The 22954-nt window shown below is 41.4% G+C and overlaps 1 protein-coding gene across 1 annotated transcript in view; it reads right to left on the reverse strand.

Annotated features, from left to right (window-relative positions):
- Positions 1-2128: 2128 nt before the first annotated feature.
- The window catches only part of POLQ (DNA polymerase theta), a 53280-nt gene continuing 32454 nt past the window's right edge, over positions 2129-22954 (reverse strand). Inside the window, exons 17-30 of the mRNA XM_059838099.1 lie at positions 22117-22260; positions 21311-21507; positions 19615-19855; positions 18319-18512; positions 16462-16599; positions 14966-15140; positions 14374-14509; positions 11824-11939; positions 11052-11236; positions 10601-10712; positions 8944-9068; positions 7337-7490; positions 5459-5574; positions 2129-2604 (exon numbers count right to left, since the gene is read on the reverse strand). Of these exons, the coding sequence (XP_059694082.1) occupies positions 2491-2604; positions 5459-5574; positions 7337-7490; positions 8944-9068; positions 10601-10712; positions 11052-11236; positions 11824-11939; positions 14374-14509; positions 14966-15140; positions 16462-16599; positions 18319-18512; positions 19615-19855; positions 21311-21507; positions 22117-22260 (2147 nt within the window). The 3' untranslated portion in view covers positions 2129-2490. The remainder of the gene's footprint in view (positions 2605-5458; positions 5575-7336; positions 7491-8943; positions 9069-10600; positions 10713-11051; positions 11237-11823; positions 11940-14373; positions 14510-14965; positions 15141-16461; positions 16600-18318; positions 18513-19614; positions 19856-21310; positions 21508-22116; positions 22261-22954) is intronic.

The raw sequence follows: 22954 nt of genomic DNA on the forward strand, positions 1-22954 counted from the left end.
AACCCTTTTCTGCAGTTCTGGACAGTGCCTCTGCTTACCTGACTTAGCCCTCTTCTGCTTCCTATGCTCAGTCTCACTAAGAGTTAAAGTCTAATCAGAATTGAGGAATGCAAATAGCAGCAATCAGAAAACAGCTCAGAGCCAGTCCCTGTAACACTACTCAAATGCCACAGTGGCTACCTCTTATCTTCTCATTTGCTCCAAATTACTGCTTAATTAAAATGAGCCCATCGAGTTTGTTAGTCAAAATAAGTTTGGGTACATGTTAATCCCCTTACTGATTAGCATCACCCCCTTCTAGAGAGCTTGCTGAGAAATTGGTGTGAGATCCATCCTTGGGAAATTCTGAAGGCAGCGTGTGGGAGGGAAATACTGTAATGTGCCAAGGAACAAACAGCCCAAATGACAGCAGCCCCAGTGAGGCGTGGAATACGGCACAGGTGTGTCACTGCAGGACACCCAGGACAGGAAATCATTAGGCCATGCGAATTGATAATGAGCCCAAGCCTGCATCTTCACAGGCAGAGCACACAAATGGTCAGGCACCAGGGTGCCGAGGCTCGGATCTGTTAATAACAAAAGCTTTAATAAAGTAAGAAAAAAGACAGTGCTGTGGATAAAGAGCTCAGCCATCAGGTGACAGGTGTAGAAAGCCATGGCATAGAGCAGGCAGGAAGGAAACAAAAAAATCTCAATGTAAGGTGGAATAGAGAACAGCAAAGAAGGCCAAGAGGGTGCTGAGAAGGGCAGTCAAGGCAGCCTCACCTGGGGCTCTGGCTCAGTGTCTGTTTTGCTGCACAAGAGGCAGGAGGTGGATCAGAGCCCGGGATGCAGCCTCTTGTGAGGAGGCCCCATTAACATCTTTGAGCACTCCCTGTGTTCTCCAGCCCTCGGTGCTGGCCACTGCTGATGGCGGGATGAGGGCCCTGCCGAAAGCTCCGCGTTTGAAGTTAACGATGCCGAGCCCCCTCTCAGGCTGCTGAAAGCCAAGTGTGCATCCTCTCAGATCAGGCTGCAAAAGCAACTTCAAAAGTACACTGCTTACAAAGGACCCAGCAGAAGTTCAGAAATGAAAGGATAATTAGGGGCTTGAAAACTTCTCACAGGAGGCAAGAATGGAAAGATGGAGATTGATTACATTAGGGAGGAACTGCAGAAAAAGATGTGATACAATAATTAGAGGCATAAGGAAGATGACGGGAGGCACTTGTCCTCCCTTTCTTGTGAGATACAAGGGCTAGACGATGAAAATTACAGAATTCAAGGTCAGGCATTGTGTGAAGTTAACAAAAGCAGCTGAACTTGTGTAACCATCGCAGCTGTCTGGAAGAGAAATGAAAACTTGTGATGTGAGATTTAGCCAGACCAGAAGGTATTAGTGGGGAGAGTGATGCCAAATAGTGGCAGATTAATTCCCTGCAAGCTCCTTCCTTGCCCCTTCTTTTGAAGGATCTGATCCCGGCTCAGCTTGACAAGCCCAAACTCCCAGGAAAACTTTCTGCCTCATCACAGGGTCAGAGCCAAAGACACTGAGGCAAAGAGTGGGAGAAATCTGAGCAGGTTTTAGTGGGGCTCCAACAGGCAGGTGTGAGGCCTCCTTAGGAGAATGGTCTCTGAAGGAAGAGCCACAGGTCACCCACCACTGTGTAATGACTCCTCTTAAACACACCGGACCTCAAGCACCAGCAAGGCTGCCATGTCAGCTGGCCAGACTGAGTTGGTTTTCTTCTTCACAAAAATCTGCATTGCCATGAAGTTTTGAACCAATTAATTGAGCTTCATTCTTTAAAATGTTTCTGCTGGTGATTTTGTATTAAGTCTAAGAGATTCCAAACAATATTCCTCTTGAGGCCAGTTTGCAAGGTAGCAGTAGGATGAATTACAGCAGTCAGTCACCAAAATGCTTTCTTAAAAGTCAGAGGCCAACCAAGCACAGGTTCCACTCACTGTGAATGCTGCACAGCTGCTCAGTGAGAAATCCAGCCAACTGTAAAGCCACTTCAGCACATGAGCGCCATCAGCAGAATCCAGGACAGGATAATCCTGGCAAAGGCCTGCAAAATTGTACATCAAGTGCAATCACAGTGACTCTTTTTGCCCTAGACAATTATACACAGGCACTGCCAAATTATGTTTGCACCTTGTTTTAATAACGTAATCCAGCTCATTTCATATGTAATAAATTCATTAGGCTTTGGGGGTTTATACAAGATCAAGCACCCTTGACAGAATTCATTTAAATATCCTTCTTTTAACAATTAATAATTGTACAGTTTAAACATGCTTCAGTGCTCTGACTGAGCTCTGGATGGTTTGGCTTGGTGACTTCATAGCAGCTTCCACCACAGGTTTCAGAAGGCAGCTTGGTACCCTGCCAGCAGAAACACAGCCCAGGAGCATCACACCGCCAGCAGGTGATCCCAGGCCTGCACCCTGCCCAGCCCAAGGTGCCTGCTGCCTCCCCACACATGGCAAAGTCACACAGCAGTGTCACAGCTCCAGGTCCTGCAGGTCTCCCCAGCTGGGGCCAATTTTCACTTTAACATTCAGTTTCACTGAGAGTTTGATGGCGTTTTCCATCTCGTGTTTCACAATCTGAGCGACCTAGAAGAAAACATCAGGCATCAGACACACACACAGCTTCAGGGCTCTAGGTTTCTGTCAATAGATGGGGCAGACAAGCACCTGGAATCCTATCCTGCATTTATTTGCACTGACTTACCACCAGTGGGAATGCAACCAAATCCTGATTAGTGCATATGAATGGAGTAACTGTATAGAGCCAGCGAGATTTTATGCAGCACAGAGCTGTGACTGGTTCTGCAGTGTTTAAGACTACTCAAAAAAGGGGCCAAGATTAACTTTCTGTTAAACACCTGAGAGTCCTGAAGAGTCTCATCTTTCACTCAGCTGCACAACTCTGAAGTGTTTCCTGGAGTCTGTTCTGGAAACTTCGAACTACTGAAAGCAAGACACAAAACAAATTTGCCAGAAGCAAAGAACGGTGGCTCCTCTGTGTTGTGCCAGCTTGAAAAGCACTCTGTGAAACACAAATTATAAACCTCTGGGAAAGCAGGTCACATTCCATGTGGGTGCTACAAATACTGCCCAGGTTCCCCCTCACTGTTTAGTTTAGGCAACTCCTGCCCTCTAGTAAACAGATGAGGTAACTGTTCTCTGCTCTCCAAAAGTATTCCTAAGAAAACACTCAACACACCGTTAGGAGGTCAGAAATTATTTCTTTCTGCAGCAGTCTGGATTACAAGAGACTGGATTTTTTTTCATCCTGACTGTAAAAACCTGTCCTGGACAAAGGTACCCCCTTTCTTCCCCCTATGCAGAATCCAGCCTGTCCTGGATTTGAATGAATCTCTCAATCCACACCCATCCCATGAACCTTTCCACAGCAGAGTGAAAAGAGGCTTTGAAGTTATGGTGATTCCTCAGCTCAGCTAAAACGAAGCAGAGGAACTATTCAAGCTGTGTGACCCTTCCATGTGTTTTCAAAATTTCCTGACAGGTAGCCACCATAGAAATTCCTCCACAGTTTTTGCTGGGGATTTGAGGAGATCAGACACAAGACTTTACAACAGCATGAAGAACTCGGGGAAGATCTGTCTTCCAAACCTCTTTGCCCCTACATACTGCATTTCAAAATAATCTTGATAACCTAGAAAAGTGTTTTGAAATAGGATGTAATTCAGCACAGACAGAGTAGAAAGAAGCAGGGTAGAGAATTAGGACAGAAATAATCTGCTGTTCAAAAATAGGATGAAAAATAACTGCACCTGGGCAGGAAAAAAATGGGGTTATCAGAGATTAAAAACTGAACAGGGCCTAAGCAAGGCCCACTGCTGTGAGAAAACAAGGAAATGAAATTTTGGAACTTAGAAAATGTTGCTTGCATGACACACAAATCAATTTCCCACTCTATTCAAACCACTCCAGCCTTGATCAAGTTTGGGGCCCAGCAGATCAAAAGAAACATGAACCATACAGAAGGAGATTCTCTGAGAATGGTCACAAGTCCAGCACATGGCACCAGCAAAGAACGCCTGATTAGGGCTGCTGCACCCAGAACCAGGGACAGCAGCTGTGCTGCAGGGCAGGCAGTTTAAGCAACTGCCCAGAAAAATCTATGGAGAAATACATCTGAAGGAAGTTAGAAAAGCTGGTAATAATTGCTCTTGAGGTTGAGGTAGTTAATGAAATAAACAGAATACAATAAATTATAAGCAAATCTATTCACTTGTCTCCAGTTCTCCTGGGAACACCATGATAAACTGGAGTCAGTATCTAAAGATGTTAAAGCCTACACTCAGGGGATTTCATTCTTCTGCAGGAAGAATATTAGGAGCCTTTCAGTCTCAAAAACAGTCTGCCTAGATTGAAGCAGCAGATGTCTGAACAAAGCTGGCAAAATGAGAAAAAGCTTGAGCTGAGATTCAAGACAAAAATATCGAACCTCTTGTTTTTATTTACATATTATTAATATTACTATATTATTAATAAAGTATTACTATATTACTAATAAATATACTCACTTATATTCTTCACATATTTATTATTACTATATTATTAATAAATTATTACTATATTATTAATAAATATACTCACTTATATTCTTCACATATTTATTAATATATACATGCATGCTCAGGCCAGTCAGCCCTGCTGAAAGCTCTGTCAGACTAGGAGTTATTGCTTGCCATCAGGAGATGACCTTTTGTCATCAGCAAATGTGCAGAAGGGGAAGAATGGAACCCCAAGGTATGGAAGCACAGCCTGGGAGCCTCCCTGTGTCCATGCTCAGGACTTGGGCAACACTGAGCTGCCAACATCCAGCTCAAACCCTGAGAGACTCCCTGTGCCCAGGAGTGCCCTCAGGGAGGAGGAGCACACACACAGACATTGAGGACACTCAAAAACCACAGAGCACATTCCTTGTACCTACCCCGCTGCCAAGCAGCACCACAGTGCCCCTACCAGGAAGACAAGCAGGTGGGGAATGAGGGAATGAGTACCAAAAGGATAGAATCCTCTTTTCCCTGCACAGAGTACAAACCAGAGCTGTTATAATGCATGCTCTGAGTTAGGCACCAGAGCATTAACAGGAAGGCAAAAATACCTCCAGATGAGGAAACACTTCCCCCTACACCTGTCAACAATACTAAGCCACTTCACTCATCAAGCCTCACAGAGAAGTTGCATGAGCTGCTGTTACAAGCAACAAAGCACACACTGAAAATGAACTTCAGCCATGGGCATGGCTTAAATCCAAAAATCAAGGGATCAAGCATGCAAACATGTTTTTTTCATCCAAATGAACTTTGTTTTCACAGACCTTTCAGCACCCAGGGAGGAGGGATCCAGGGAAGAGAATGTGAGCTCCTAGAAGGAAGGCTTGTTTCAAATACAGTACCACAGCAGAGCTGAAAGAGGAACTGCAGGGCTGTACCTGGATGACATCGTCCTCTGCAACTTCATAGAGGAGCTCATCGTGCAGCTGGAGGATAAAGAAGCCTCCTCTGATGGGATGTAACATCCCTGTGCTTCTCCTCCTCAACAGCCTTCCTACACAGGTGAAGAGCAGAGTTTGTTAGGCACCATCACACACAAGTGTGTTTCTTGTACCAAAAACCTTTGCACATTCCTAATGCTGAGAAAAAGAACGTGAGGACATTGAAAATTAAAAAGCCTGTGCCTACAGACAGAACCACAAATCATGGCTATTCTATCAATATTTGTACAGCTACTGAGGGAAAAAATGTTAATGAAAAGTATTTTAGATATACACATTTCAGCCTTACATTATAAAGACATGAATCAGAACAGAAGTAAGAGACAGTTGTGTCTCCTGAACCATCTGTTCTGAAAGTAAATTTTAAACAAAATCATGCAAAGTTTAAGAAGAAGCTGGTTTACAACATTCTCTCTAGCAATGAATTAGGATTCTGCTTTTCTTCCACAAACATTTTAATGGTTAGTTCGAGAAAGCAGTCAGCCTCCTGCAAAATGCAGTTTCTGAAACTGTAGCTCCTGAGTAGAACTGAGGAAGGAAGAAAAGAGCAGTTATTGAATAAACAAGAAAGCAGCTGACAAAACCAAAATCCTGGTGGGCCTTCCCTGCCAAAAAAAACATAAAACAAACCCTTCCATGGTAAAAGCTGTTGGTGTTTTAAAATAAACAAACACCACCTCACACACAGAGACTCAAAAGTTATTTATTTCTCAGGTTAGCTAACAGGAGGACTTCAGTTCACAGAGAGGATTTCAAGCCATCACCAGTTGCTCACACAAGCCTCACCCTGAAGCAGCAATGTTGGAGCAGCCACATGATGCAGGATGCTCCTCTGATGGCACAGGCATCTCTGACTTGCTGAGAAAGAATTCCTTCCAGCTCTTGAAACACTCAGTATCAGAGCAGGGGAAAATTGTCACAAATGCACCTACTCACCTCCCTGCAATTACACTGGCCAAGGGCAGGAGCTTCTGCTCCTAGGAGGGGTGGGAAGCTCTGCCAAGCTCGTGCCTTCTACTCCTAGCTGACCTCTGAAACTGGTCTCTCCAAAATAAACTCCCTGGCACATTTTTAGATGTTTGCCAATTAATTATTTAGATTCCAAATCAGAGTCTTCATATTAAGATAGCTTCATGTTTCAGTTGAAGAACTATCAAAGAAATACAGCTCTCCATCTCTTAAGTAGTCTTTCTAAAATACACCTGATGAACAAAACACCATCTACATTAAGCTAAAAAAAGTCTTTGTGGCATTCCTCTGGGAATGAGCACCCCAGCACAGCTTTGCTATCTGCAGAAAAAAAACTTATGCTGAAAAAACTTATGATGAAAAGTGCTTCATATAATACTCTTATGAAGTCTCTGTACATCCAATTCCAGTCAACAAATTCCAGACTTAATTCAAACCAAAAACTGTATTTTTGGAACCAGAAGTCACCCCACTCAATTTTTTCACTGCCTCTGAAGCCAAAGTGTCTGCTTAGCCCCTCTTTCCTACTTCTGAACAATTCTGTGGTGGCATCACAGACCACATCACACATGAACTCTCACTGCCAACCTTTGCAAGATCTGCTCTGAGGTAACTGGAGTCTCTGTTCTGGTCACATTTGCTTCAGTTTGTTGAGCAGACATTCCTCCTCCTTCCTGATGACTTTTTTGCCCATTAAACACAGACTTACCACTCTCAGGAAATAAAACTTCTCCCACCTCTAGGCCCCAAAGCACTAATTTTTTTTTTCAGTGTTTTTTTTTTTTTAAGCTAACATTACTGACACTGAAAATCTTGCTCCAGTATGCAAAGAAGAGGCAACCATACCGGTTTTATCTCTCTGGAAGGAGCTCTCCAGATGTCCATGGGACTTGAACACAGAGGAGAAAGCTTCCAGGCGTCTCTGAATATTCACAGTGGCTGTTTTGACAATATCTGCAGCAGATCCCTGAACAGTTGTATTCACAGCCTGGCGCTCTGCCTGAACAGAGAGAGTTGCTCTCAAAACTCACCCCCAAAAAATCAAATCCAACATGTCACATGTACTTAATTAAAAACAATAAATACATGGCCAAATATACACAGAGTAAAAATTCCAAATAAAGAGTTGTTCTTTCTCTATGAGAGAAAGAAACATTATAGACTAGCTTCAGACACAAAATTTCTACAGGCATCTGACAAAATTCCACAAATTTAAAATTAATGAATATCAAGAGTAATAAGAGTCAAGAGTCACAATCCACTGGTAACAGTTTCAAGGGGAGAGGAAAAATCTCAGTTAATGCAAGCACCACAAGACATTTCTGCCTATCTGCAAAGCCATAAGGGATGGACAACCAAAGGCAAGAAACTGGACTTCAAATCTGGTCTGCCACACTAAATCCTACTGCCAGAGCATTACAGCTGTGCAAAAACACAGCAGACCACCTTTTTTTCTTTCAACACATGCAACTTTTCTACTAATCCCCTCCTCAGACAAGAAAAGTGTATTCAAAGTTTCCTCTTTCTTTCTTTAGAGCTGAAACATGTGCAAAGAATTATGAGGATGCTGAATTGAAAATGAAAATAATTCATTAACTGGTCTTTAATAGGATTTTAAAGACGAAATCAAATTTGGACAGAAGATGCATCTAGAAAGCTTCCTGCTGAAGTATTTTTCAGATCAAATTGTCCATTATTTTCAAAAGATTTTTTAAAGCCTCCTTGTTTCCCTGTCAACTCTTTGGAGTACAAACTCCCCCACTTCCTCTCTTTTCTACTCTTAGTCTTTAATTCCACACAACTTGATCCAGCTTCCTACTGAGAAATATAATGCTTCCTCCCCACAGAAACACCTTCCTAGGGAGTCAATTTACTCTTCCTGAAGCAGAATCTATGGCAGAAGTGTCCAGAATGACCTGGAAAAAAAAATTATGCTAGTGCAAAGGTGTATACTAAGTAAATATTTATCTAAGAAGTTAGAGCAATTTTCCTTTCAGGGAAAATAAGAAAAGGAACAAATACCCAAAAATACAAGTCTTAAATACTCTTTCTTGTTCAAGTGCTGACAGCATGAAACATACAAAGACTGCTGAGTGGGAGCAACTCAGCCTGAAGAGTTAAAGTGTACCCCTGCGTGGAGGCTTTTTAAAATCATGTCCATCGATTTCAATAAATTACTCACCCCAGCTCCAACGTGGGAGTTCTGAAGTGAGGTTAGCACAGTGATGACAGCTGCACACCCAGTCACACGAGACTTACGTCAAACAGGCCATGACAAAAGCTCTGTTATTCAGAGAGTGACTGAGGGAACAATGAACTAAGCAAGAAGCGGAAGGTCACGACTAAGATGGCTCACAAACCTTGTTAAACTGCAGGCACGGCTACGCAAAGAAATCTGCCATCTTAAAAATAAAACTAAAAAAGAATTTAAAAAGGCACAGCACACAACATACATGAGCTTTACTGTAGGGGTTTGGGTCTTTGATAGCTGGCAGGTAGCGCCGTCTCCCCAGGATGGTCTGCACAAACCCATCCCTCCTGCAGCTCCGCACTGTCTCCCTCAAGAACTTCTGGACCCCTGTGAAAGGAGAGAGAAAGTTTTCTGTCATACAGCTGATGTTCTGCACTGACCTCTCAGTGAAAGCAGTCTGGGGCAGCCAAGCAGCACAGAGGAGATCCTTTCCGTTTCCCAGAGCCCATCAGTGGACAAAGGCACACCATCACTCATTCAGCTCTGCTGCAGAACCTGTGAAGACTTTTGGGGTGGAAGAGAGTGCACAGTGTCAGGGTATCTGGCTGTGCACAAGGAGGTGGGAAGTCCATCCTGCCCAGTGCCCAGGCACAGAGGGTCACACGTGTATTATTGATAATGGAGAGGTCAGAACCTGGGCCAGCACTGGAAAGACAAGTCGTAGGGAGGGAGTGCATTGAAAGCAGAAGCCAGAGCCCTTGATGCCTCAGGCTGCCTGACTTCAGGCTGTGTCCCTTCAGATTCTAGGATGAAAGAAAATAATCCACCTACACTTTGCAAAGGAAGGAGCAAATCCACCAAGTGTGTTAAAAAGAAACTTAGGTCAAAGAAAGGTGAGACAGGGAAGAGTGAACTTGCACTGCAAGTTCAGGTAACAACTGTACTAAAATGGGAGAAGTTAACTTCAGACAGTTTCTTTCCATGTTTACAAAATATAAAACATAAAAGGACCTATTCAAAATCAGGACTGAGAGCCTAAGTCAATTCATTAGGTATGCCATTTAGCAGTCAGCCTGGCAACACCTAGCAAGTGAAAACCCCCGAGAAGTGAAGTTACAAACATGTACCAAGAGAGAGGAAGCAGGATGTCATTCCCAATGGTCATGAAGGAGAGACTATTTAGAAATTAATGGAGACTAAACAGAATCTTAACAGAAAACCATTTTTCTGCATCTGTCTCCTAAAGAAACAAACCCTAAATCTTCAGAACATCATTTTCCAGCACATTTTCAGGTCCTGTGATTAGAGCTAGCTGCCTCTTGTCCCATTTGCCGTCCATTCTTTTTCTGATTGTAGCTGTATTGTCTCTACATCTTTCCTAAAAATTAACATGCTTCTTAGAAACACAACCATGTCTTTTTACAAAACAGGGGAGAGCTACTCTGAGCAGCTGGATAAAAATTAAAGGGTAATATGCAAAACAGTTTAAAAGTCCATGAAAGCAGAAGACAAAAGCAGAAGAAAGAAATGGTTATATTAAAAAATTATAAGAAGCATGGTTCCAAAGTTGTCACAGCATATCATTTGAAGCTGTGTGTTTTAATAAGGAAAAGCATGTTTCTCATTCAGAAACCGAAGAGCTTTAAAATGACTCCTCAGGGCTTATTAACTAATTAAAATAAAAAAAAATATTGCAATAAGTAAAGAACAAAGTCCTAAAGGTAAATAAAGCCAGAAAGACTAAAACATTACAGAGTATCAAACTGCTGCATTCATGACTGGACATTTTCAAAATGAAACACATTTTCAAGAGATACAAGTAGTAGGTTGAGACAAACTTAGGATTTGAAGAGACATGGAGAGAAGGGATTAAAAACAACAACAACCACCACCCAGCTCCCAAACAGCCATATCCAAACCTGTGTATCTCGATTTGAAGGATTCAATGTAATTGGCAGCTTCATTTTCATCAATCCCCATCTGCTCGCCCAAAGATTTTGCTCCTATTCCATAGATGATCCCATAGCAGATCTGCCAGAGGAAAGGGTGAAGAATCACAACCGTTTGGTCAGCCATGCAGAGAAAGCAGAGCCAAAACAAAATGTGATCCACTGGAAAGCAAGTGTATGGAAACCATGGCAAGTATTCAAGAAGAGAGACCCCCTCTGAGTCCAAGCCATTCCTGCTGCTTTTCTCCACCCTCATCCCCCAGAAAAAACCCCGACAGCTCCAGTTGCAACGTACTGAGAGCGGGAGGACGGACAAAGCAGCTACTGAACAATCATAGCTGAACTCCAACATGCTACAATGTGTTGAACACTGAACCTTCCTGCCCAGAAAGCTGCTATTGAATTTTTTTCCTAAAATTACCTGCTTAGCTTGTTGCCTGGTCCTGTCTCCCACAGCTTCGGGGTCGATCATTTTCCATTCTGCTGCTATGCTCTTAAAGACGTCGGTACCACCATTCAAGGCTTGAATGAGGCGACAGTCACAAGACAAATGAGCAAGGATCCTCAGTTCCAGCTGAGAGTAATCAGCAGCCAAGATTAAGCCACCTGAAGTCAAGAAGTTAACAGAAAGCATTATTTCATAAATTACTCCAATATTCCATCCAACTTGCCAGAAAGAAGGACTGAACCCATCCTTAATCTTCTGCTTGGAGAGTTTTTCACAGCAATTTCTATCAAGACAAATTCTTGCCTGTCTCCCCAATGCTCAGGCCTGCATGCTTTCCATCTAGTCACATTTAGAATCCATCAAAACCATATACACAAGTATCTGTCCAGGTGTCTAAGACAGAGGAGGCAATGTGAGAACAGACATTTGGATAGAAAGAACACTAGGTAGAGTGCAATTTGTGTATTAACAGCTGCCTTAGCTACCTCTTTAAAAAACAGGTATTCCTAAAGAGGAAATGAAAATGTGACCATGTGAATGGTATCATTTGAATACTTTGCCCAACTGAAACTCTCTCTTTTAGAGTTGTGTGAATAATTTTGAAGTCATGCTAACTACTGCACTAGTTTTCCAAGTAGGCTGCTCAGACATATATATACTGTTATCAATCCTTAAACCTTCATTATATCTAGGATTTTTTGCTAACCATATACTTAACAATTCCAGACCAGGACCGGGGCATTACCTGGGAAAGGAACAAAAGCATGCCTCATGCTAACAGAAAATGGTATTCCTCTTTCTTCAGATCTGTTTGCAGCTTGAACCTTTAGCCCATTAGGCAAAATGGAACGTTTTTTGCATCTGTGGAGAAAAGAAATGACTGCCTTTCACCAATTTCTAAAATACTAAGAGATGCATAATCATTTTTACCACAACAGATCAATGAAAACAAGTGAGACACCAGCCTCTGTTCCATTTTTCTGGACAATCCATACCCAAATTTGACCATGGAGGAACTGGACAGAGACCACATAAACATCTGAAAGGGATTTATTGATGAGAAAAAGATTTAGGGATAAATCTTCCTAGTACATTCAGGATCCAGTTCAGAAATTGGATAATTCTGCTCTAAAACAGGTAAGACAAATGGCCCCAGATCTGCGATGAGCTTATTCCAGACAGGCAAGGGAATCCTAAAGTTCAACACTTCACCTTGAGTGCCAAGTCTCTCAGCATCATTCTCCTCTGCAGAATGCATACACCAGCCCAGAGGCAGAAAAATCCCCTCCCCCAACATCACCCTCATTACTGCACATACACACACACACACACACACTCACAAGTAAGCCTGTAAAAACAGAGCAGAGGTTGCAGAAGACGTGCTCGTAACACACTGCACGTTTCCTCCCTAAAGACTGAAGGAAAGAGTGCCCCAAAGCTGCTCAATTTTCTTTTCTGAGAGGCCAGAAGTTTACAGCGTCACCCACGTGCTCTGAATCCTCTCAGGGCTGCTTAGGTCTCCTGTCCCACCAAGCCATTTGTAGCTGCAGATGGAATTGTATCCATGAGCACATCCACTGAGCAGTGCACAGCTCTGACACCATTCACATCACAGTCTCCCATCAGCACGAGTCTACCAGACAGTCCAATGGGCTCTTCACTGGAAGGCAAAAAGCCTTTTTAAATCCTTGATGTCTGGATCAGGGATCTGAGGAAATTCTTCATCAAAATGAAAAGGTATCTCTGAGATCAAGACTAGTTTCAGCAGAGCACAGAAAAAAACACCATGCTCTCCCTTGTGCACTTCCTTTTCTTCTTAAATATTGGCTTTTCAGGCACGGTAGGGATCAATGACATGAATGCACAAAAATCACAGAAATAAGTTTTCAAAAGAAATAAAGGTGAGGAACAATTGCATGTCTGGCTACTGCAGAAAATCACACTGTTCAGCACAGGTTCTCAGTTTAGTTAAATGTGTAAGGGCTTTATACCATGACCTAATTTAGCTACACTCCTTTGGTCAGAAGCTTCTTACAACAGGAGGAAAGAGTAGCAATAGTAGTTAGTAAAATAATAGACAGTTTGGACCAAAGTCTGGAAGGCTGATCAGACTTGGCTGGATGGCAATTTCTTTTGTGCCAGCAGTCATTTCTGTGCCTTTAGGATTGCCCATCTTCCTAACACAGTGGCTGCTTAACTAAGGAATGTAGGAAAATGTAGGAAGAGTCAGCCTGAGAGACCCCTCAGAGTCTGGCAGGCACTCCAGTTCTTTGATGGGCTCTTCTCTACAGGGAAGACTCTCAAGAAACCAGCACACTCCCCGGCCATCCTGAAAAGCTGCTGCAAGCCTGAGCCTGCCACAGCTTTATCTCAGAATGACATTCCTGCCTCCATGGCTATGCCTGGTTCTTCTGAGATGGAGATGAACAAGATCCTTCTACTCCTGGGTTCTTTTCTCATTACTTTCCCAAGGCAGTTAAATACATGGTGGTAGGAGGCACCAGACAGAAGAAGCAAAAACCTTCTCAAATTTCTCACATCTTGCTGTGGGGAAAAAAGCTCAGAAAAGTCACTCAGGTGACACAAGTGGGACAAGAACCTTAAAGGAAAAAGCAACTGAAAGGGCAGAAAAGCACCACCAAGTAGGAAGCCTCAAAGCTCACAAGGTACATGCTAAAAGATTGGTATTTCACTAGACTTCCACACAACTTTTTAGGCATTGGCATGTAATGCTGTCAAAGTAGGAGTGTAGAATCATAAAAAACAGGATATTTGGTTAAGAAAAACCAAATTTAGAAATCTTCCCGTGCTACCTGGTAGTTACTGCAGGTCACTATCACAAATGAAATTATTAACAAAGAATGAAAAAGATGTTCACCCCTGTTTCCTTTAAAAGGGAGCTGCACAGCATAAAACAAATGAATTTTATTCTGCTTCCTCCACAATATTCTATCCTCTTTCAGAGTAGTTCTTAGCAACTCAAACCAGATCTTAACTTCAGTTTGGTTATTTTCACACTCAGACTTTTCCATCCAACAGCTGGGAACGTAACACTAATCTCACTGAAGGGTTTCATAAAGAATGTCAAAAAGAAAGCAAATAGCAACATGAAACCACATGCTGTTAGTGTTATTATGCCTTTCATGTATCACTGATTTTTAGGTATTGATTCCCTGTAAGATAAACACTGAAGAACAAGTCACACTGACACAACAGCAGCCACAGGTGAAGGCAGAAAAAAGAAATTTGACAACCCGATCACATTTAGACAGAAGCTTTGTCAAGATCCTCCTACCTGCCCCCCAGTGCAGCACGAGAATTAACATTTCCATGGGCTTGGGAGGGGGGGCTTTCTTCAACCACAGTCGGCATTTCAATCTCAAAATCTCTTGGCACATTCTGGATATTTGGCTCTGTGAAGCTTACTCGACCTGAAAGGAAGATAGGGCAGAGCTAAGGAAGGGTCCAAAAGGAGTCTCTCTAACTCAGCACAGCTGCACACACTGCATCTCCAAAATACAATGGCCAGGAGAGGGAGAGGACACAACCACTGAAAAAAATTTTTAAAAAGGAAAAGTAATTTGTGTTTAATGGGTTTGTGATGGGCTTCCCCATTTCTGTATCACTAATAATCTGGTCTGGAGTCAGAGATTTACATGGTAATATGTGCAAGAAATGAATAATACTGCTCAGTGAACACAAAAGCTATTTTAAACACATCTGGGTTTTTAAGGCAGACATATGTCAAATAGATGTACCAGTATCTTTGCTTGGTTGAAGCACAGCACAGGCTTGATTTCCTATCTTTTCCTCTTAGAAAAACTGCACACACATACAAAAAGACAAAAAGCCAGTAAGAACAGAGGCATTTGCACACATTTGTTCACCTGTAGCTGTGTGAGTCTGTGAAATTGGATATATCCTTTCCATTCCCAGTGCAGAATTCAATCGTTTCTCCCTCTGAAGTGGAAACACCACTTTAGTAATGGCATTGTTGATCCTCCTCCATTCCAATATCAGCCCTGGCAATGGGTGAAGTGTCTTTAATTTCTCCAAAACATCCTTGTGGGAAGAAAAGGGCACAACTAATCAACGGCCTTTAAAACTTTATAAATAAAGTTTTTGCTGCTCTGCAGGAAAAAGTGACTCCTTCACCCACAGTGAGCTTCCAGTGTCACTGCCTTAAAATTAAATCCATATCCTCTCCACTTATACCACCTACACCTGGGCAATCAAAGCACCACCTGACACAGCTGCAGTTTTATTACCCACGAGAAGACAATCACTTCTCTCTGGACTTCTGCACCCTCAGCATCACTCCTAATCTACACCAACCAATAAACCACACCTGAAACATGAAATAAAGCATCACTTGCCATAGGTCCCCTATGTTGTCTCCTCTTGTCCAGCGTTAATGCTTCTCCTCCATCTTCTTGCATATTTTTCTCCCTGCTCTCTCCTATCTGTACACTAGGAACACCAAGTGAAGCCCTTGACCACGCTCCTTGAAAGACAAAGCTGATCACTAGCAATCAAATCCTTTCAGTTTAATCAGAAATATGAAGGGACTAACAAGAATTTCAAAAGACAGTGGCATGCAAACATTTCTCAAAATAACTTTTTTGTGCGTGTTCCGCAGGCAGCTGCAGCCTCATCCCTCCACATCACAAAGGAGGAAATCCTCCCTCTGCTTCTTGCTCCCTGCTCTGCCACCACCACTGCACCCAATGTCTTCACTGCCACTTGAGTTCCAGAAATCAATACTTGTCTTCCGAGTACAGACTACACTGAACAAGGGGAAACTAAGAAAACAACACAGATTAATGAGTCCTGAAAACAGGAACATATATATCTGCTAATTCCACTTGTCTGGCCAGAGCACCCATTAGCCTGCAGCAGTTGGTATTAATGCAGGTCCACAATATTTATCAACAGGCAAGAATGTCAATAGCCTTCACATCATACAAGCCTCTGATATACTAAATTTGATAAACCATCAGATTAGCCATTCTGAAGACAAATTCTCTGAAGCAAAAAATACAGATTTGATAGTAGCAGGAAGAGGAAAATATTGTATTTAGTCGACATGGTATTTAAATATCTTTCAAGCTGATGAGGAAAAATTCTTCTGCTATTGGCTTTACAAAATTATTGTGCTATTTTGGTCTTACACGTGATTTGGGAAATCAGATTCTGCCTGATTTCCTCTTATTGAAGCCTGCTATTTACAGGCATGTCCTCACTGCACTCAAGCTTTAGGAGAGTAGGAGTCACTAATTCTGCTAACAGAGAAGGTAGAAGCCAGTTTGAATTTGCAGTGGTAACTGGAGGAGCAAAAGGCAATTAAAATTCACTTTCAGACTAGAAACAGATTTTACTGTACCTTGGTTGTACTGAACTGCTTGCTTAGCCTGACCCTGTTTCCTTTAGCAGTTGCTCTTCTGGTGTAACCAAGGGTTTTCTTGCTCCCTTGGACTTTCACATCTCCATTTTGTGGCAACTTCAGCTCCAGGAACAACACCTGAAAGAGGCCAGCATTTCAAATCAGTTTCTGCATGCTGCTCCCAGGAGAAAACAAAAGCAACTGAGCACTTAAACAGCTTGTTCCAGCCAAAGGATAGTACAAATGCTTCAGGTAATTAAAAAGCTGATTAAAGATCCCAGCTATCAAAGTCATTCCTCCTCATTTTAATTAACTACGAAATGCAATTTAAAATCTCATTTTCTGAACACTCTAAGTTTAAATTCAGAGGTATGTTTTTAGAAAAGGTAATTAACTCCATCCAATAAGTGAGGTTATTACTGACAGTCAGCTGTAATAAAATGTAATGTTCAGAGGACTGAAAGTGGGAAGAACATTGGTGAAAAAAAAAGGTGTGGTAGCAGGGAGCAGGCTTCAGAACAATATGAATGGCACAGAAAGAGGTGGTCACAAATACTTTTAGAGAATAGCTAGAATATTAGTTTTTCAAACAAACTGCCAAAAAGCAGAAAATTAAGTATATGCTCGTTTGGTGACAGACAGAACACAGCTCCTAATTTTTCACTTTATGTTTCTATGCAGCATGACACACTACTTAGCAGCTATTGTCTTGGATTTCACAGCTGGCAGAAGGGAACAGAAAGCTTTTCTCCTGCCCATTTATGGCACAGAAGTTTTACTGACACAAAACTAGAAGGGTAAAGTCGCATTAACTTATACAAGGTACTTTGCATGGCTGGTAATAAATTCCCACATGAGGTACAAGCTTCTGTAGTTCAGAAAACAGCATTTCAGACAAAACTTTACTTCCCCTTTTCCATGAAGCAGAGTGAAACTGAAGTAGAACATTTTTTCAGGGGTTCTAACTTAGACTACTGTTACTGAGCAAGACTTCTACATTTGCAATGAAGAAGGAATATTTCTGTGGATTTTCTTTTACTCATAGCTGCTTGCAGATTTTGACTACTTTCATATAAAGTTCAGCCCCTCAGCAAGAAAATAGTATATGGAGAAAAAAAAAAGAGAAGGGGGAGAATACCATGCACAGCAATTTTAATCAATTTCAATTATTCCATGTAATGTGCATTAAAAAAAAAAGTTAAATTCTTCAGGAATGAAAGCTTTGCTGTTTTACATAGAAATCTGTTTCTTAGATTTTAAGAAGTATCAGTTCTTAAAAGGTTCTTAAAAGCAGACAGCAGTTGACTCAAAACTTTTAAAGCAGTTTTTCCTCCTCGTTCATGTCTGTACAGGGGCAAGGGCAACAATGCAACTTTTTCAGTACAACTCTTCTTAGACTCAAGACTACATGACACCAAATCACATCTCTTGTGTTGGACACTGGCATTGCAAAAAAGCTTCTCCAGTCCTGTACCACTCATCCAAACTACTCCAAAAGCCATTTAATTGGCAGATCTCCTCATGCACCCTGAGAGGCCACGGTCCTATACAAACCACGTGCTTATTTTCACTTGGTTTTTATTTCCATCATACATATTTCCACTTCTACCTTCTTTATCTCTGCTAAAGTTGGCAGAGACCAGAATGATCAGTAACAAGCAGGAGAGACCCAGCCTCTTGCAGGCAGCAAGCTCATAATGAATGTAAGGATAAAATAACTCTCAGCAGAGCTGGGTTTGCATCTTGGATTTTCTTCATGCTGTCTTCCCATGAAGAAATGTTTTTCTTATTTTAGCCAAAGCCTCTTGATGATAACTTCTGGGAAGTTCTCCCCCTCCCGCCCCAACCCTCATGTACCTCTGCAATGTCATCAGGGCTGGTCAAGGAGAAGCTGTGCCCTGCCAGCTGATATGCCTTGGTCTCGATCTGGCTCAGTTTAGCCTGCATGACCTGTTTCTGGGTTTCATAGGCTGTTGTGCTGAAACCAATGCCATTCAGCTCCAGCAGAGCCAAGCAATAATGGGTGGGCATCTCCACTTTAGAAAATACATCTGTAGTAAGTACAAACCAAAGAAAATCTTTTATAAAACAGATCAACTGTAGATAAACACATTCATTAAAAAAAAAAAAAAGAATCCTCAGTTTTGAAAATACTGAAATGTTCTGGCACACTGAAATCTTTTACTGTAGATTTAATTTAAATACCTTTGTTTCTGGAATAAGAAATATTTCACAATGCGAAGTGTTCCAGAACATCCTATCACTAAGGTATTAAAGAAAGCAGGTTCTGTCAATTTTTTTCTAAAAAATACATCTTTTTGTATATCAACATTTTATGAACTGCAGACATTTAAGCCTTACTTAATGTAAGGCTTTCTAACTTGATACACATTAATTCCACCACCCACATCTTTTTAAAATGTTCTAAGGTTCAACAGTAACAATCATAAATTATGTGGTAAACTTGCAATAAAATGCTTCAGCAGGATTGGACCACAATCCTCGGCTCTGGATATAATTTAGGGGAAACTATTATAATGATCACCAATAGTATATTTTTGGGGGTTTTTTTGAAGGCTTGTTTTAAAACAGCACAAGCACACAGCAATTATTAGTGCAAACATACAGGATCATTCACTATGGAACCACAAGAGTTTCATGGACACAATGCATACATGACAAATCATGCTATATGGGCAGGCCAAAGAGCAAGAAATCTCCTTCAGAAAACATTTGAGGATTTTAGCAATTACTTCTGACAAGAAAATACAAAAACTTTTGAAAATGCTAATGAGAAATCACAGACACACCCACAAATCCCTCAGAATGGCCAGGGCACTCACCTGGGAGGCACAAATCTGCTTGATTTAGAGACTTAGAATAGACTCTGCTACAGCCTTAACCACTGGAACTGGTGGAAATTTGGGAAATAAGAATTATATTTTAATTTTTCTTTTAGAATATATATGTTTCCAAGGGAACTTCCCTCTTTTCTTTTAGCAAATGAAAGCATTTAACAAATGAAGCATTTTGACAGAATACATTTAGATAGAACTTCCAAACTACCTCTCTTCTGCACGGATCATTCAGCCTGTGGCAGCACAGCTGTATTTGCCTTCCATCTTTGCCCCCAGGTGGAGGATGTGTCTTTACCTGTCAGATTTTCCTTCTGTAGTTCCTTGTGGAGCTGGTCCATGACGTTGAAGACAAGCACAGACTCTATGGCTGCTCTGTACCGCCCAGACTGGTCTGTGCTGGCACTCAGCCCCAGGCTCTGCACCCCTTGGCCCGTGCCCACCCCTTCCAGGAGAGGCAGCTCACTGGGGAGAAAGTTGGTCACCATGCTGTGAAGGGTGTGTTCCTTGGAGCCAGAATCTAGCAGCCAACATGCAACCTTAAAAAGGGAGACCTCCATGAGACTTTTTTTTTACCTTTTAGTCATAATAAAATGCAAATATTTAGCCAGGGCTTAATTCAAGGTTATAGTGGATATTATTTTTCCTCATTTGGCAGGTAAACAAACTGCAATAATTTGTTACATCATTTCAGTAAAAACCTTCAGGAAAGCCTAAGTCACTGAAGAGCTTAATTCTTGAGTGAGAATGCAAAGTTATTTCTTTCTAAAAGAAAAGTTATTTCTGTACTTTTGAAAACTTTATCCTCTGTCAAATAAACACATCTTGAAATGTCTTTTCACTTATTAAAACTTGACTCAAAGGGAATAAATACAAAAATTAGGATCAAATTTAATCAAATTTAATGTTTAATCTGAAAAATGACTTTCTGGAGATCAGAACTTGCTATTGATCTAGAATATTAGCCAAGCTGTGCTCTCCTATCTTTTGCAGAACAGGACTAATACCAAGAATTCTGCATGGGATATTTTACTCCTTGTAGAGCTTAAGCCCCTGTCTTCAAAGCAAATTAATTTATATGTACATTTCAATTTCTTGTGTCAAAACAGGATGAAGCACAGATTTCTACATTGCCTCTGCCATGCAAACAGAAGTAAAAACTCATATGTATATACATGGGGTTGGGGAGGGTGTAGTATATATTCATTGTGTCACTAAGATGAACCAACGTGAATATGACTATTACATGGAACAGTGAAGAGAAAGATGCTTTTACTGCTCTTCAATTTCATCCTAAAACTATGTCTTGGTATGAAAAAATCTATATTTGTCCTTGTGTTGAACACCTTAGCTACTTTGCTGCAGAACTGAGTATTACAATGAAGCTATTCAGCCCATATGCAAAGCAAGCTTTAAAAATCAACTGCATCTTCTGTGCACCCAGAGCCTTTTTTAACATGAGCAACAAGGTGCTTTTACCTCAAGCTAGTGTTTCATGTGAGTTACAACTGGTACCCAAACCTTTTGAAATTCCATGTAAACTTTGTTTTGTTTTGAGAAAACAGGGGTAGCAAAGTGGTCTGTATGCATAGTGGGTAAATCTTTTGCTTATAGAGTCTTCTGCTCTCAGAAGGAATAACCTGACCAGAAGCACTTGTCCCAAGCTTCTTACTGCAACAAAACAGAAGTTAAGTCCTGTCCACTGGGACTGGGGAAAGATTTATCTTCATTTCCCCTGCCAGGTAAGGTATGAAATAATAATGTGCTAACCTCTGAAACTCTTTGTTTGTTTCTCTTGCAGCTACCATGAACAACTATAGCAAAGCAAATATCCTCAAAATACTCTTCTAGATTGCCCACTGAAAGACAATTTCACTGAACTTCCTGACAGATTCATACTGTAATAACAGAAGTACCAGAAAGTACTCCTGCCTTTCCACTTTTGTTTTTAAACTAGTATTTTCATCCAAGAGAAATTTCTTAATCCTGCAAACCTTTGGGTCCTCGAAACTTCCTTCCAAGGAGATGCCACAAGCCATCAGCAGAGTTTTGTAGTGCTGGATGAAGTCATACATGATGAGTGAGCACTCCTTCTTGGTCTTCTTCTGCAGGTACAGCTGCAGATGGTTCAGTCTCTCTGTCACAGGCAGGCTTTGGTCCAACGGTGGGGGTGCCAAACTTGGACTGATTTCTAAGGCAGGAAATACAAGCAAAAATCATCTTTTAACCCATTACATGGTAAAAACAGCAAGAGAAAAATTTTGAATGCAACCACCTTAAGCACAAAAGCTTCAGTTGAACTATGAACAAACAATACATCTATAGCACTATTACATGTTTTTATCAAACCAGACTCGGCTCCCAAAAGCAATATGCTGTGTCTGTACTAACAAACAAAGGAGAGCCAGGAATCAAACCCTAGTCACGAGGTCACTTAGCACAGATTGGGCTGTGTTCAGCATTTGAGTGCTAGATATGTTCTGGAGAGCAAAAACTGGAAGAGATTTAAAGGAAAAAGCAAGTTAGATAAAGAGAACTTGGGAGTGAGCAAATGTTTTAGCCATATGCATGCTCACAGTCCAGTGTCTGAGCCAATTACCCGCCCTTATTACACAGGGCTATAGATGTATCCACAGCAACCTGTCCGAGGGTGTTTAACACCTAAGACTGCCCAATTACTCCACCACACAACTGAGCTGGGATTAGGACAATCACAGCACTTCCAAGAACCTTATCGGCTGAAGGAGCTTTCTTGAGATGCAGTGTCAAATAACCCAGCAGAGCCTGTCTGCTCACTTACCACTCTGGTCTTGGATCTGCTGCAAAGAGATATAGTAGGCATCTTTTCCACCCCAACACACTGCCAGTCCAACTACCAAGATGCCTTCACATCCTTGGACAGGAAACCCTTCATCTTTAACTTGTGTCCGCTGAGGAGAACTCACTAAAGAAATAATTTCAAGTTACTATTATAAAATGGCATCCATAAACACAGAAGATTTGGGATCCTGAAAATGCAAATATGTACAGTTGAGCCTAAAATGGAATATTATCAGGTCTTAGTAAAGTAAAGGAGCTGTGTGTTAGTAGAGAATGGAGAGTTGTTGTCAAGCATTTCCTTGACAGGTCTCTGGTGATAGTAATGAAGTGTTAGCAGCTAGTTGGTATGTGAGAGCATCTGAATATTCTTCTGTGACTACCTCTGAACCAAGGTTACACATTTTCAAATACTTTCAAAATGTAAACTTGGTTCAATATAAGCACGTGCAAAATTCAGATCAGTCTCTGGGCCGTTGCAATATTGCTTCCTTTTTTTTCCCCACAGAAGTATTCATACACTGCAGTTTGCTGCTGTTTTTTAAACATATTCTTCCTTTAAAATGACAAGATTAAGCAGTTAGATTCTTTGCTGTCACATCACCATAACAACAACAGTAACATTTCTTAACTATCAAAATAGATTTTTGACAGGCAAATATGAAATGCTTTTCAGAGTGAATGGAAGGAACACACTTCTATCTCAACTCTTGGAGAGGTTGCTAGAAAAGGCCAGAATTTGGAAGGGATGCTTTATGGGTGGCTTAATATGAACAGGAGGAAAACCTTATTTACTTTGAGGGTGACAGACCACTGGAGCA

The sequence above is a fragment of the Haemorhous mexicanus genome, chromosome 2 (assembly GCF_027477595.1).
Source record: "Haemorhous mexicanus isolate bHaeMex1 chromosome 2, bHaeMex1.pri, whole genome shotgun sequence".
Classification (NCBI taxonomy): Eukaryota; Metazoa; Chordata; class Aves; order Passeriformes; family Fringillidae; genus Haemorhous; species Haemorhous mexicanus.